The sequence below is a fragment of the Chiloscyllium punctatum genome, chromosome 16 (genome assembly GCF_047496795.1).
Source record: "Chiloscyllium punctatum isolate Juve2018m chromosome 16, sChiPun1.3, whole genome shotgun sequence".
NCBI classification, from domain to species: domain Eukaryota; kingdom Metazoa; phylum Chordata; class Chondrichthyes; order Orectolobiformes; family Hemiscylliidae; genus Chiloscyllium; species Chiloscyllium punctatum.
In genome coordinates, this window is record NC_092754.1 from 16531638 (window position 1) to 16545863 (window position 14226).

General features: G+C 39.1%; 1 protein-coding gene across 9 annotated transcripts in view; it reads right to left on the reverse strand.

The window, feature by feature from the left end:
* Window positions 1–404: 404 nt before the first annotated feature.
* The window catches only part of camta1a (calmodulin binding transcription activator 1a), a 1308418-nt gene continuing 1294596 nt past the window's right edge, over window positions 405–14226 (reverse strand). For 7 of the 9 annotated variants that reach the window (XM_072586311.1, XM_072586307.1, XM_072586306.1 and 4 more), the window contains 2 exons: window positions 11598–11666; window positions 405–6683 (listed from right to left, as the gene is read on the reverse strand). In XM_072586311.1, the coding sequence (XP_072442412.1) occupies window positions 6651–6683; window positions 11598–11666 (102 nt within the window). In that variant the 3' untranslated portion in view covers window positions 405–6650. The remainder of the gene's footprint in view (window positions 6684–11597; window positions 11667–14226) is intronic. The other 2 variants (XM_072586310.1, XM_072586309.1) reach the window with 1 other exon arrangement.

Below are 14226 nucleotides of genomic sequence, written 5' to 3' on the forward strand. Positions count from 1 at the left end.
TTTAACAAACTATCATGAGATTTTTCTTTTGTTTTTTTTAATTTACAGCAGAAAGGATTATAAAGCATTCAAAAACATCTTACATAATTTTTAAGGGCAATTTAAAATGTTTGCATGACTCTGGCAGCTGGGCTATCCCTTGTAAAGCTTCTAAACAGCTGTGACCCAGCAACACTCACATGCAGACATACAAAACCAGGAAAAATTAAAAAAAAGGAAAAATTAAAAAGGTTAAAAAAAAACAGAGCGAGAGAAGAGGGAAAGAGAGGAAAGAAAAGAGAGCAAGAGAAAGAAAAAAAGAAGGACCTACACTAGTATCACATGCAAGTGTCAGCAACCCCAGGAGTTTCGTAGCTTACTCTGGGCTGTTGCGAGTGTGCAACAAAGCTTTGCATTTTCTAGAATTTTCTTTTTTTAAGGTTTTTTTTTGTGCAATGTTATGACCTGTTTTTCTAATTGATGAACAGATGAAGTGGACATTCTTTCCGTTACTGTCAGATTTGTTTTTTTTTTGTTCGTACATATCTTTTAAAATTTATTTTGTGTGTGTATGTGCATTGTTTCTTCACGGTATTTAACACACAGTATTTAACATAAAAATGTCTGTTAACCTGTCTTTTCAAAGAGTGAGTTATGGTATAATGCTATATATATATATAATATCCTTACAGTAATCTGCTCAGCAAAGATTATAACTTAATGTTGTGTCTTTTCATTTAGCAATACAGCATTCACATTACTTGGCACCCATTGGCAAAGGAGATAAGTCTTGGTAGCCAAACAGAAAAGAAATATGTAAATGTAAACTTTTCAGTTATATCATTTTGCTGTTTGTTTTCTAATTCTAAGTACAGTAGGTTTTTTTTGCAATTAATCATGCTTTAGCAAAAATGTCCTTCTAAAGAACATTTAAAATAAGGAATTCTTACAGTGATTTTTTTTCATTTTACAGGTCGTTTGCTTCTAATACTTCCTTTTGTTTTGTTTTTTCATTACAGTCATGCACATATCTCCATTTTTTCATTGTTCTTAAGTATATATACAATATATACAAACAGTATATCCACATTGCTAGCTCATTCAGATAAAACTATACAAATTCCCATTCTGCCTTCACCAATCTTGTTACAACTCACAGTAAAATAATTCATTGTTGGCATCCCCTGTTTTTTATTCACTTTGCACTCATTTCCCTATCATGTTCTTCAATATATACAGAGTCCACCAGGTTACTGACAGTAGCCAAGAATATGGACATTACTGGCCAGCAGAATACATCACACTAGTCATTATTGGCTTGTATGATGTCAAGGCAATGAATGTGACCCCTCAAAAAAATCGTCCTATTTTGAAAGGCTAAAAAAGCTTAAATGCTTTTTAAAACAAAAAGAAAACAAAAAATAAATTAAATAATCAAAGCTTTAAATAAACTATTTATATATTATTTATATATTAAAAAAAGTTCAGACTAAATAAAAAGTTATAAAGTAAGGCAAAATAAAGTGCTGGACGTGACAGGACACTAGCTAGGTGACAGCGACTGTTGAGGAAGAAAGGTTTTGGGAGTTTTTGGAAAAGGCTAACACCCAGCTTATGTGGAACTTTTCCTCCCCTCCTACAATTTCCTTCTTTTGCTGTGCACTGTGGCCAGGTAGAGAAAAGCTAGGGAGCATTGCTCACAAATAGGTGGGAAATTGTGGGACCCTCGCCCTGCATGTTCTTGACACACGTGTTCTCCATGTGCCACCTCAATTTCAATTTGTAACTATCACCAGTCGGTCACAGGCTTCAATGTGTCTGTTACATACATCATGAACTCAAAAGGCAAAACAAAATCTTTTATGTCACAATGTTTTTATCTGCTGAAGGAACAAAATAAAGATTATAAAGAACTGTTCTATGGTGCCCTCAAAGAGTTAACATATCCTGGATGGGGTGGTGGTGAAGTTTAAGTAATTTGCGTATTTGTTCAAATTTTTATTTATTCACTAGTTTACATTTCTTCCCATTTCATTTGCCCTCAGCTTGAAATACAGTTTAAGTGGGAAAGGCTCTCGCCTTGGAAACTTTAGGTTGACTGATACCACAGTCAGTGATCGTGCTTCGACTCAACAGCTTTGCCAGTGATGTATCAAATGACAACATGCCTTTGTAAAGCAAAGGAACAACTTCCTACTGAAAATACTGTGGTGTTTACAGTTCCTAGCTATCATTCCATGCTTTTAATAGTACAGGTAGTTCTCTGGTAGCATTCTATTAAGCTACTATTCTGTGATTGAAAACAATGTTTAAAAAAGGGAAATAAAGTATGCGGATTTCACAGTGTAGATCACATCCATTGAGTGTGAAGCAGTTTCCTATCTGACCACAGCACTGGGCTCAATGTAGATAATGAATTTATAAAGGACTGAATTTCTGTCTATATCCCAGTTTAAACTTAACCTGAAACACCTACCCCTTTACAACAGGAAAAATAGATGGTCCAATAGAAGGCATTGTCTCTCTTCAACCGACCTAACTGGTATAGGAGGTGGAAATCAAGGTAGTGCCAATTTCACCACTGTTGGTCTCAGAAGGCCTTATATGTGTATGGGAAAGTAGAGTTAACTTAATTTTCTGTACTGTTCCAATAAGTACACTTGCTCTTTCAGTCATCTTGGTCTTCACAAAAACTACGTGAATTGGTGAAAAGACATGCATCCCCATGGTTAACTGTCAAACCAGAAAAAAAATCAAACTACTCATAAACAAAGAAAAACAAATGCACAGCTGCCTGATTGGAATAGGGTGGTTATGCCTCCAAAACACCTGAGGATGAAAGCTTCCTACAGGCTGTGTGGAAGAGGTAGCCAGCACTGTCTCAAAGAAGCGCAGGACTAATGTATAGGCTTTTAAATCAGAATTCTTTCATATCACTTGCACCCTGCAAAAGTTTGGACTCTTCTGGGTGGAAGGAACCCTGCACTTCACCAATCTGGTCTAGTCTCCAAAGAAGGCCATGGTTAGTACTTGATTATTTGAATGGGACTGGGAGGAAGGAATGGACCTCAGAGCTCCATAAGAATAACCTGGTAACCATTGTCAAACTGAGTCTAGGCTCCCTTGCCCAACCAAGTTCAACCCTCTCCGGCAACTCCAGGACTTGAGCACAAGAGTCAAGGCTGGTACTCCAATGCAGTCCTGAGGCAACGGGACATGATCAAAGGTGCTGTCTTTAGGATGAAATGGTAAACCCTGTCCAGCTTCTCAGGTAAATATAAAAGATTCCATCCTATTATTTTGAACAACAGGCAAGTTATCCTTGGTGTCCTGGTTAATACTTGTCCATCATTTAGTATCGTAACAACTGATTATCTGGTCACTATCACATTGTTTGTGGGAACTTGCAGCATACAAATAGGCTGCTGTGTTTCCTACAACAGTGACTACAGTTCAAAAAGTACTTCATTGCCTAAATAGTGGTTCGAGACATCTGGTAGTCATGAAAAACATTATATAAATGTAAGTTTTCTTTTCATTTATTTCCAAACTTTCAATCAGTCCCCTTCCTTCCCTATTCCTTACCACCTTCCTATCAACTCCATTATTAATACCTGACTCCTGATAAATAAGCACTTGAAAATGTAAAGAAAGCAAGAAACAACATGCATTGATGTACTACCTTTCCCAACCTCAGACATACCAAGGCACTTCACAACCAATGAAGCCTCAATCCTGAAAAGCATGACTGTGTAATGCAGAAAAAGTGGCAGCAAATTGCATACTGCAAGCACCTTCAAACATCAGTATAAATAATTTTATAAGTCTGTTTTATACAATGTTGTTTGAATGATAAATATTGGCTTAGTTCATGCAAAAACACTCGGGAGAGATGAACTGTAGCCAGTACTGGTCTTCAAGAGAGGAGATAAGGAAACAAAAGAGAATATTGGTGAGAAGGAGATAGGGAGCAGGATGTCTTCACAGAAATACATGGGGCTTCATGCACTTTTAGGTAGAAATTCTGAGATGAACTGATGCACTACCTTCAAATCTCTCTCAGCTCCTGTAGTACTCCAATTTACTAACACCATTTTAAAAAACTCTCTAATAATACTTTATGCAGATTTATTCACTCCATTATTTAAATTTTTTATATTATATTTTTAACTGACCCACTTCAATGTAGCACCTCAGGGGATTCTGAATACTCAGTTGGCTAAAAATGGCATATGTTGCATATTTTTATGCAGTATAAATGCTTTAAGATTCTCTGCCAAACTCAATTGATGTGTAAAGTTTGAATCTGGTTGAGATGAGGTTAAACTCAATAAATCTATATATAAATCAATAAATTTAAATCTACTGCTTGAATTATACAAGACTTGAATCTAAAATTACTCAATTCTGGGAGTGAAATAAACATCCCACAGAGTCAGGATTCAAGGTGATAAAATACAGTGTTTTTTTAGCACTGTATACACTTAGTCTGTCTTTTCGGTAATTCACCAAAGATCCTTAGACAGAACCTTAAAACAACCCATGACAGAATGCATGGGAACACCACCACCTGCAAGTTCTTCTTTAAGCCACTACCATCCTGACTTGGAAATATCTCACCATTCTTTCAGTGTTGTTGGGTCTAAATCCTGGAACTCTCTCCTTAGCGTGCATTTGAGTCTACCTACAGCAGAAGGACGGCTATGGTTCAAGAAGGCAGCTCACCACCACCTTCTCAAGGGCCACGCAGGATGGATAATAAATGTTGGCCGAGCCTGTGACACGAGTGAATACAAAAAAAAATGTCCTGCTACTGTTCTGGGATCTCCAGCATTCACATAGACTATTGATTACCTGGACATTGGTGTGGTTCAGAATAGCACAGGTAACAAAAAGTCCTAAAGCCCCAATTAAGGAAGGCAGCTGAACTCTTGAAGCTGTAGAACCACAGGCTTTCCAGCTTGAAAGGTGCAGTAACTGCAGAAGGAAGTTAAGTAACAAAGAATGTGTTTCAACATGCAGGTGTTCACCAATTTTCTTTCAGTCTTTATTTATAACAGTTTTCTTTGCAGTCTGGCCACCACTGTCTGGGGAAGCTGGGGGAGCGAATGCCTTTACCTGGCTACATATGACAGGGAGATGCTCTTGGCATACCTGGAGCACAGGCCCCCAAATCTGCCGCAAGGTGCCCACCTTCATGCATTCAAACTGGCCCCTGCCAGTGCAGGAAATTGGAAATTTCCAAATTGGCCTCCTTTAATTGAACACAAGTCTCTTAGTTGGGCCTAAGAGACAATCTGGTGCAAAGGAAGTGTGTATAGCCCTGCTAGTCCCAATTCTGTTTTCACTAAAATGACTTGGCACTGGGAAACTGACATGCAGCCAGTTGTGGCTTTCCAAGGCTCTGCTGCCTTTTGTCCTAGCCACAGTGGAGTCCAAAAGTTCAGCCCTATTAGACCGACAGTAGCTTAAAGTTGCAAGCATGCTCATCAAGCAAGCTCCAGCATACTCAAACATTCCCTAGCACATTGATTCTGCCCAGTGTTCTGCCTTATTGCTCAGTAATAGGCACCTCTTAAATGATGACGTTCTGGAAATCAGAGACCATTAGTGTCTGCAGCGTCTGATTTTCTCCAACCAAGTATACTTTCATCAACAATTGAAATACTGACTGATTTTGCAATACTGATGGTGAGAATTGAAATCTCACAATAAAACACATCTAGTAAGAATCCATAACATTGCCCAAATGTACTAAAAAAAAAGTCATAGCCTCATATTGCTCTGTACTTCTGGCCCCAATAAACTACTGTTAGTCCTTCAAAGGTTATTAGGACTGTAATTTCTGGGTGTCCCATTCAGGAGATAAAGAAGACAGACCTGGGTTGGGGTGGAGGGAAGGAAAATGACCAACTCACCCAGAAATGAACACAAAATCTACTTAATAGATTAATTGTAACACAGCCTGCTGGCTTCCCCCCAGTATTTTGGCAACTGACATTAAACATCTCTCTCCTCTTTCCTAAAACCCAAGTTTGGACTATCAATAATATTGTTGCAGCACGTTGACTGATAGCAGCTCTTTATTAAAGTAGGGACGTAGGTCAAAGAAGGAAAGCTGTATGCCTTTTATTGGACCAGTTCCTATCACCAGAGTGTGGATATGATCACGCCCAACAAGTGGCACATGCGATATCTGTCACTTCCTGCCTCAGGCTATTCGTCCACATAAGCTGTGCATCACCCTCTCAGTCATTCTAATACTCCCCTCAGTTCACTCACCTGCTTTTCTTCACTCTTTGTTTGATTTCTCTACATACATTTGCTTATTCCTGAAAATAAACCCCTTTTTTGTGTTGCAAACCTTTACACAAGTTTACAGTACTACGCACCAGGCTGGTAAAGAGGTTATTTCATTCTACAAGTTAGTTTCAAGTTCTTAAAACAATAAATTGCAAGTTCTATGGCGCCTTGTTTTGTTTTCTTTAAAAAAAGTTCCATAAAAGTGCCGATGTGGTCGAGAGAAAAAAAGTTTCTAGAGCCTTGTTGCGATGAGAGTGTTGCTAATCTTCCCAAATCTCTAGTGATCTTTTGTAAATGTCTCTGATATAAACGTAAAGAAAACAGTCAGGAAGCAATGTTACATTGCTATGGGGTGCTTCTGTAAATCTTCAGGTTCCTTGGCCTTTCTCAATTCTTTCACTCTGAAGGGAGGGAGAGGGAACAAAAGAGAGTAAAATCAAGTTACAGACATTAGTGTCAGCAAAAACACCGAGGGCACAATAACAAGGAGTTATTATAGCATCACTCATTAAAGGGTAACAACACCTGGGAATGTCTACAATCATAGCACCATTTGATACAGCATAGAAGGAGGCCATTTAGATTATCTTGCCCTATGCCAGCTCTTCAAAAGAGCTAATTTATCAGTTCAACTCTCCTGAGACTACAAGGCAGCAAGCAGCTCCTCAAAAAAAAAGCTTCTTATTACCTAAGGAAGCAAATTGTTATGGGCCCGTGGCTTCAAATCTGTGAAGACTATTGATGTAGGGTTACTGTCACATTGGGAGTAGAGTGGTGTTGTGGTTACATTATTGGACAAGTAATGCTGAGTGAGTAAGCCAGAGAATGAGAACTTAAATCCCACCACAGCAATTTATGGGCTTGAATTGAGTTTAAAAAGGGAATGTGTGAATAAAAGTGACTGCAAAGACATCTCTGTAAAAATCCCAGTTGGTTCATTAGGGAAGTTTAGTTAAGGAAATCTGTTCCTTTTATGGCTCCAGTCCATTATGAATGTGGTTGATTACTAATTAAACTGAAGTGGCCTAGTAAGCCTCTCATTTGTGTCACACATCAAGGCAGTGGGTAATAAATGCCATCCTTAATAAAATTACCAAGATTAACAGAATTAATCTCTGCTGGATCTTAGAAGTGGATCCTGGATCATTCAGAGCTGATTCTGATTGGTTCTGTGAGGAAAAGTTTGACAGATGGAATATAATGTGGGAAAATGCGAGGTTATGAACTTCGGTAAAAAGAATGGAAGAGCTGAAAATTACTTCAATGGAGAATGACTGCAGAAAGCTGCAGCAGAAATACATCTGGAATCCTCTCACAAAACAGTCTGTATCTAAATTCAGTAGATAATAGGGAAGGCAAATGTAATGCCGGCCATTATTTTAGAGGGGAATGGATAATAAAATTGGGAAGTCGGACTCAAACTATAAAAGACATCAGTTAAATTACACTGAGGAAACTGTAAAGAGTTTTGGTCTGGCTATCTAAGGAAAGATATACTGACACTGACAGCAGTCTAGAGAGGTTCACCAGTTTGATCCCAGGAATACAGGGGTTTTCCTATGAAGAGAAATTGAGTAGATTGGCCCTGAGCTCATTGGAGTTTAGAAGGATGAGAGGTGACCTTTAAACAAAGCAAATTCTTAAGGGGCTTAATGGGGTAGATGTGGAGAGATTGTGATTCCTTTATGTGTGTCTAGGACCAGAGGACATAATCGTAGAGTAAGGAGACACTTATTTAAGGCAGAGAGGAGAAACTTCTTCTTTCGAGTACCGAATCTGTGAAATGCTTTATCACAGAGAACTATTGATGCTAGGTCAGTAAGCATATTCAAGATTGCGATAGGCTATTTTTAATCAGTAAAGCATCAAGGAATATGGGAAAAAGGCAGGAAACTAGAATTGAGGATCATCAGATTAACCGTGATTTTAATGAATGGCAGAGCAGACTCAATGAGCCGAATGGCCTACTTCATCTCCTATGCTTTATGGTCTTGTTGTTGTACACCAGAGGTACATCTGGTGACCTGATGTCCATTTGAAACATGCTGGGCTGCACTGTGATTGTCCTACCCCATCTCTCTTTGGGTAAAGTAAAACATCAGGCCACTCCTTGCTGATTGCTCACAGCAGCAGAAATTCTTGAAGTAGGCTGGAATCCAGATGCGCCCACTCCTAACAAGATTGAACGCACTTTGAACTTCCCTCAGATTTTCCACCTTGCCCCCCTGCCTACTTTTGAAATCAACTGAATTCTGCCATCATCTTTGGGATTACAAACTACTGTTTATTAAAGGTTGGACAGTGTGAGAATGGGTCATCAATCATCCAAGATGTAGGCTCAATAACAAAAAAGATAAATGTTTGGCACTGATTTATAGTCAAGAGCTTTTTGATTGAGTGATTTATCAAGATTTAGAATATTCATATGTTTTAAACTCAGTATCAATTTCTCCAGCCATTTCTTGGCCTGTTATTACTGAAGCCCACCTGTGGCTCCCTAATCTATGTGTAGACTTCTTCATGTGTGAGCCTAGTCATTGAGCTATGTGATTGTAGAAGCCATCACAACTTAGTTTGATCTCAAGGTACAACCCTCCTCACCCCCAGGAGATGGGGCAGGGAGTGGGTGTGGTGTTGGGGAAGTGAGGTATAAGGGATGTTGAGGCTGAAAGTACTGGTTTGAGCAAGGACCTGCTAACCTGCACAGAATAAATGATCAGTCCTGGGGCATCCCTGGTCCAATTGTGACCTCATCCCACTCACAACCAATGACTGGAGGCTGGTTCCAATCAGCTGCCGCCTCAGTGAAATGTTGTGAGGTTGAAGGGGTGGGGGAGTCATCGGGCTTGTAGGAAAATGCCAGCATTATTATAAACTCAGCACTGATTGGGGCCTTAATCACTAATTGGCTGCAAGCCTGCAACTCTCAAAGCTGGGCAGCCCTTTGTTTTCATAATCATTAACTCATCCCTTCACCAACCCCCCCCACCCCACATAATCAACAAGCTTTTAAAAGCCCAAGTTGGCATTCCATAATCTCTACTTCTTGATTCAGTCCATATTCCCTCTTCCTCTTCCCAAGTTTCTTAGTATTCTTGCTCTGTGGGGCTTGCCCTTTTCAGTCAGGCTGGCCACACAAGACTAAGCATAGTGACTGGGAGAGGACACCCCAACCTAATTGTGGTTAGTCTGGTGAATGGATTGGAGAGATGCAGACACTGTTACAACATTGTGATTTCCTATGTTTGTTTTGGGGAAGGGGTTGACTGGCAGCTTGAACAGGCTCCTTGTATATTTGATATTTTTACTAAAGGAATGTGTTTGGCAGACAGAGGTTTCCATGGTGAATATGTGCCATCCAATTACCATTAATATGTTACAGCTCCCATCATCACAACATTCTGAAGTTCCATTGTTATTTTTTGATCTGTACATTAAATTTGATAATGGTCCACATTTTACCCATATGAATTTTGGATATTTTCCTAATCAACCTGTTCAGAGAAATTATGACACACCTCTGAAGCAGGAGGAACTTCACAAAGATTTCACACATCAATTCACAACTGTGCAACACACACATACAGAGTCAACCAGATCAGGATCCTCACAATCAAAGAAAATAAAAAACAATGAGGTTTGAGGATGCTATTCAAATTATAGGCCTTTCCTGGTTAATTTTGGTCAGTGGTGATGCCAGGGCCGATTGGCTGTTCCTCAAGTGGGACTAACAGCAAGCTATTCGACAAAGTGAGCACAACAGTCCACTCCAATCCTGACCTTAACCAATTTTTACACACGCCCAATTATCAGCCTTGGCGACTGGGTTGCAGGAACAGATGGCCGATTGTTTCAGTAAGGCCGTGGCAGTGAAGCTTTTTGAAGATATGAGTTAACTTGAGGGATCAAAGCTGGCCTTTTTCATGGGCAGCAACACATGGAGTACAGCCACGTGACCACCAGGCAGCAAGGTGACAAAGATTTCCAGTTTGATTATTTCCTTACAATGAACTGATGAAGTAGTGTTTTGGATACAGCTTTTCAGGAATGAGAGAGATCACTGGTTGTCTAGGGGTATATGCAACTGGGTAGCCCATCAACATTCATTGTCTCAGCCCATCAACAAGGTTGTCAACTAAGGTGTGACAAACAACCAAGGAATTGCATGACCTATGGCTTCAGGAACGGAGGAGTTTATGCAAGTGTCACTGCCAATTCTTGTCCATATGCAGCGGTAACATTGTGTATTCTCAGCCCAGCACAACACAGGAGTCTGAAGCATTCAAAGATGAGTTGGACAGACTTCTTGTTCAGCAGGGAAGAGGAGGACTGGTGCTAGAGCAAACGTGGAGCTGGCCCGCAGTATAATGGCCCATTGTCATTCTTAGAAATTTAGATCTTAAATAAGGACAAACTGCACAGCTGACAGAAAAACTTACTTGTCTACGGGTTTCACTTTTAAATTCAATAACAGCATAAAATCATACACTCCCCTACAAACAGTGCAATTTTCAATACAAATAGCATGCAGCTGTCTGGAAGAACATACCATGGCCTGTGTACTCATGCTCTGTTTTTTATTTCTGAACATTTCCGTAGACCTAGATACGAAACATTATCTTAACAGGTGTTTGCTTTATGCGGCAATCTGGTAGACCATTGGTTTTCAAACTGAGGTTCCCAGACAGGGGTCTCTTGTGGTCAGTGGATTTCTTTCATTTTTTTGTATTGAGTGAGTTATTTGCACTTTTCTGCTGTAATGTACAAATTTTTAAAAAAAGTCCTTTCTTCCATCTACAATAAAGTTCTAATAAATGGCTGACACCATCTTTTGGAAGTGTGTCAGTATTAGCATGGGATTTCTGTAAGTATTTCAGTATTTGTTGGGATCCTTGGGAGTGTGTACGTATTTGTAGGGAATTCTCAGACATGTTTTATTATTAGAAAGGGAGTCTTGCGAGTATGTCAGGATTTGTAAGGGATCCCTGAAAGTATGTGACAATAACAGGAATGTTGTTGGACATCTATCAAGAATCTGATGGGGAACCCCTGGTATGTGCCACTATTTTGCAGGAGTCCTCTAGAAGTGCAACAGTATTTGCAGAGAGACTCCTAAGAGTGACATTTGAAAACCACTGGTCTACAGAGATGAGGCTCTTCTTCAGACTGAGTCAGCCTGCAATATATATGTTACAACAAGATATCTATTGACAATAAAATCGGAAATGTTTTTCTTTTCAGCATTAATGGAATAATTACAACAAAGTGACAGAATGACAGTACAGTTTTTGAGATGGAAAGTTGTAATAGATTACCTCCCTCCGCGTATGTAAGGGTTCAGCTCTAAGACTCCAGCAAATGTGGTTCTCTTTCCTCCCAGTGCGCTGTGAATAGCCATAGTAAAGTGTTTTAGAGGAACTCGTTTTTGTTTGATCTTTTATTGTGTCTGATTTCACACTGGGTACAGGTACAGGAACATTAACTGTGTGCTGGATTTTTAAAAAAATTCTGCTTTCATCCCAAACTGCTTAATTTTATTCAATCATGCTTAATCTCATACTGGGCAAAGACTGGGTACAAACGAACTGACACTTGGATAGTTTAAATTTCTTGCATTTCCAGTGCTTATTCTGCAAGTCACAACTGGAATCAGAGATGATCAAGATCAGTGCTACTAGTGCTAAAAGTGGATTCAGAATGATCAAATTTTCAGAGCTTAAGGATTCAATTCCAGATGAGCAAGTTCAACTGGCCAGTATGAACTGGAGTAATTCTCTCTTCTGAACCTGTGTGGATTATTCAATTTCCAGTTTAATCTGAATTTGAAAGATACCTAAATAAATATGAGGGTTGAAATTGTGTTAGTAACAATAATCTATTTTTAGTGAAGGATCAAAGTAGTGGCAGAGATTTTTTTGAATGAGCCTATTGCCAATATCACATCTAGCTGGTGACATTTATTCATAGGGAAGTATTTTTGTGAGTATCCAAGTTCATTTCATTTGGACTTTGATAGGTGGCCAGAGAGACTTGCATTAGAGTTGTATGGATGTCTCAATCTCCCACGTAGCCCCATGAATAATTCCCTGTTTTAATGCTGGTTGAAGATAAGTTGTTATTGAATTTTTTTTTGGAACACTTTTCTTTGGAGGTCAATTGTAGGTGATATCGTATCTGTTAAGGAACTGGCCTCAAAAGAATAAGGAACTGTACTTTTAAACAGTCAAGGTCACTAAGGCTAATGAGCTATTAGCTGCCAATTGTTGGTTCAGCCAGAGCAGCCTGTCAGGCTCAGAAACCTCCTCCCAGCCACATATACTTCTAAATTTATCAGCACAAGTCAGAGCAACTAAAATGTAATTTTAAAATTGGAGACATAAGGGACTGCAAATTGAGTGAGTTGTAGTAACAACACCTTTAACAGAGTCGTATCAAAGCTCTTGCCATTTAATGGAAGTGTCAGTGTGTTTCTTCAAAATGGATTAACACCCATGTTCAATTAGCGGAGAAAGAAATTAACTCGAATGCATCAATCATAGCAATTTCCAGGTGACAGACAAAGAGAAAAAAAAGGTTAAAGAGAGGTTGAGGAATGAAGTCTATTAATGGCTTCATTCTTAAGATTTCTTTTCCAAAATGCACTACAAAATTGAACTGGCATGTAGAGAATAATTCTAAGACTACGTGATACAAACAAGATATTCTAACACTGTTCTCTAGCTTCCACACAATGGAACCAAGCTCTCATTAAATACTGAGTTGGTGACAGATAAATTTATGAAAAGTCATGTGGGCCTCAAAAGACAATTTTACAATGGGGCTCTTCATTAGCCTGGATGTGAAAGAGCAGTCTGCTGATCTTCCCATTCCTAGTCACAACTATTCCTTCCTTTACACTTCTTGAATTCTTGAGATTTTCAGCTTCCTCTCTCACTAATGTTTGTTTCACCCAATCCTAAAATGGGCCACACTTCAGACTTACACTTGTCCAAGTGCAGCTTGGAACAGAGTCTCAGTCCAGTTCAATATTCCAGTGTTGGAATTAGGCTTAAACAAAGAATGCAGAAACGGAAGTGCTACCAACTAAGCTCAGAATTATCATCTTCGAGTGAACTTGTTAACCATGAGAAAACTCAGTTACATTATAAAGACCAATTATCCGAAGTGAAATCATTTTGAAACATTAATTCAGTGGATGCAGGCTTTGCTGACTGGACCAGCATTTATTGCTCACCCTAAATGTCCCAGATGATTGGAAAATTGCCAAACTAACATCCTTATTCGAAAAGGGAGACAAAAACAGCACTGTAGACCGATTAGCTTAACACCGGTCATTGGGAAAATTGATTCTATTATAAATGATGTAACAGCAGACCATTTGGAAATGCATAATCTGACCAAGCTGGGTTGACACGGCTCCTTAAAGGGCAGATCGCACCTGATAAATTTATTTAAATTCTTTGAGGAGGTAACAACAAGGATTGATGAGGTGGAACAAGGAGTTGTAATATTTTTGGATTTCCAAAAGGCATTTGGTTACATACTGCACATAATAAAGTAAGAGCCCATGGTGTTGTATATTAGTATATTAGCATAGAATACAGGAGTGACTAACTAATAGGAGAAAATTGAGATAATGGGGGCATTTTCAGGATTGAACCTGTAATTTGTGGAGTGCCACTTCGATCAGTGGTGGGGCCATAATTATTTACAACATACCTTAATGGCTTGGATGAGGGAAATAAATCAATTATGGCCAAATTTGTAGGTCTCGCAAAAATAGGTGGGAAACCAAGTGGTGAGAATCACTAAGAATCTCCAAAGGTTAAAACGTGAATGTGGAAAATATGGGATTATGCATTTTGGCAGGAAGAATGGAAGCGCTGAATATTATTTAAATGAAGGAAAATTGCAGGAAGCTGAAGCACAGACTGATTGGGAGGA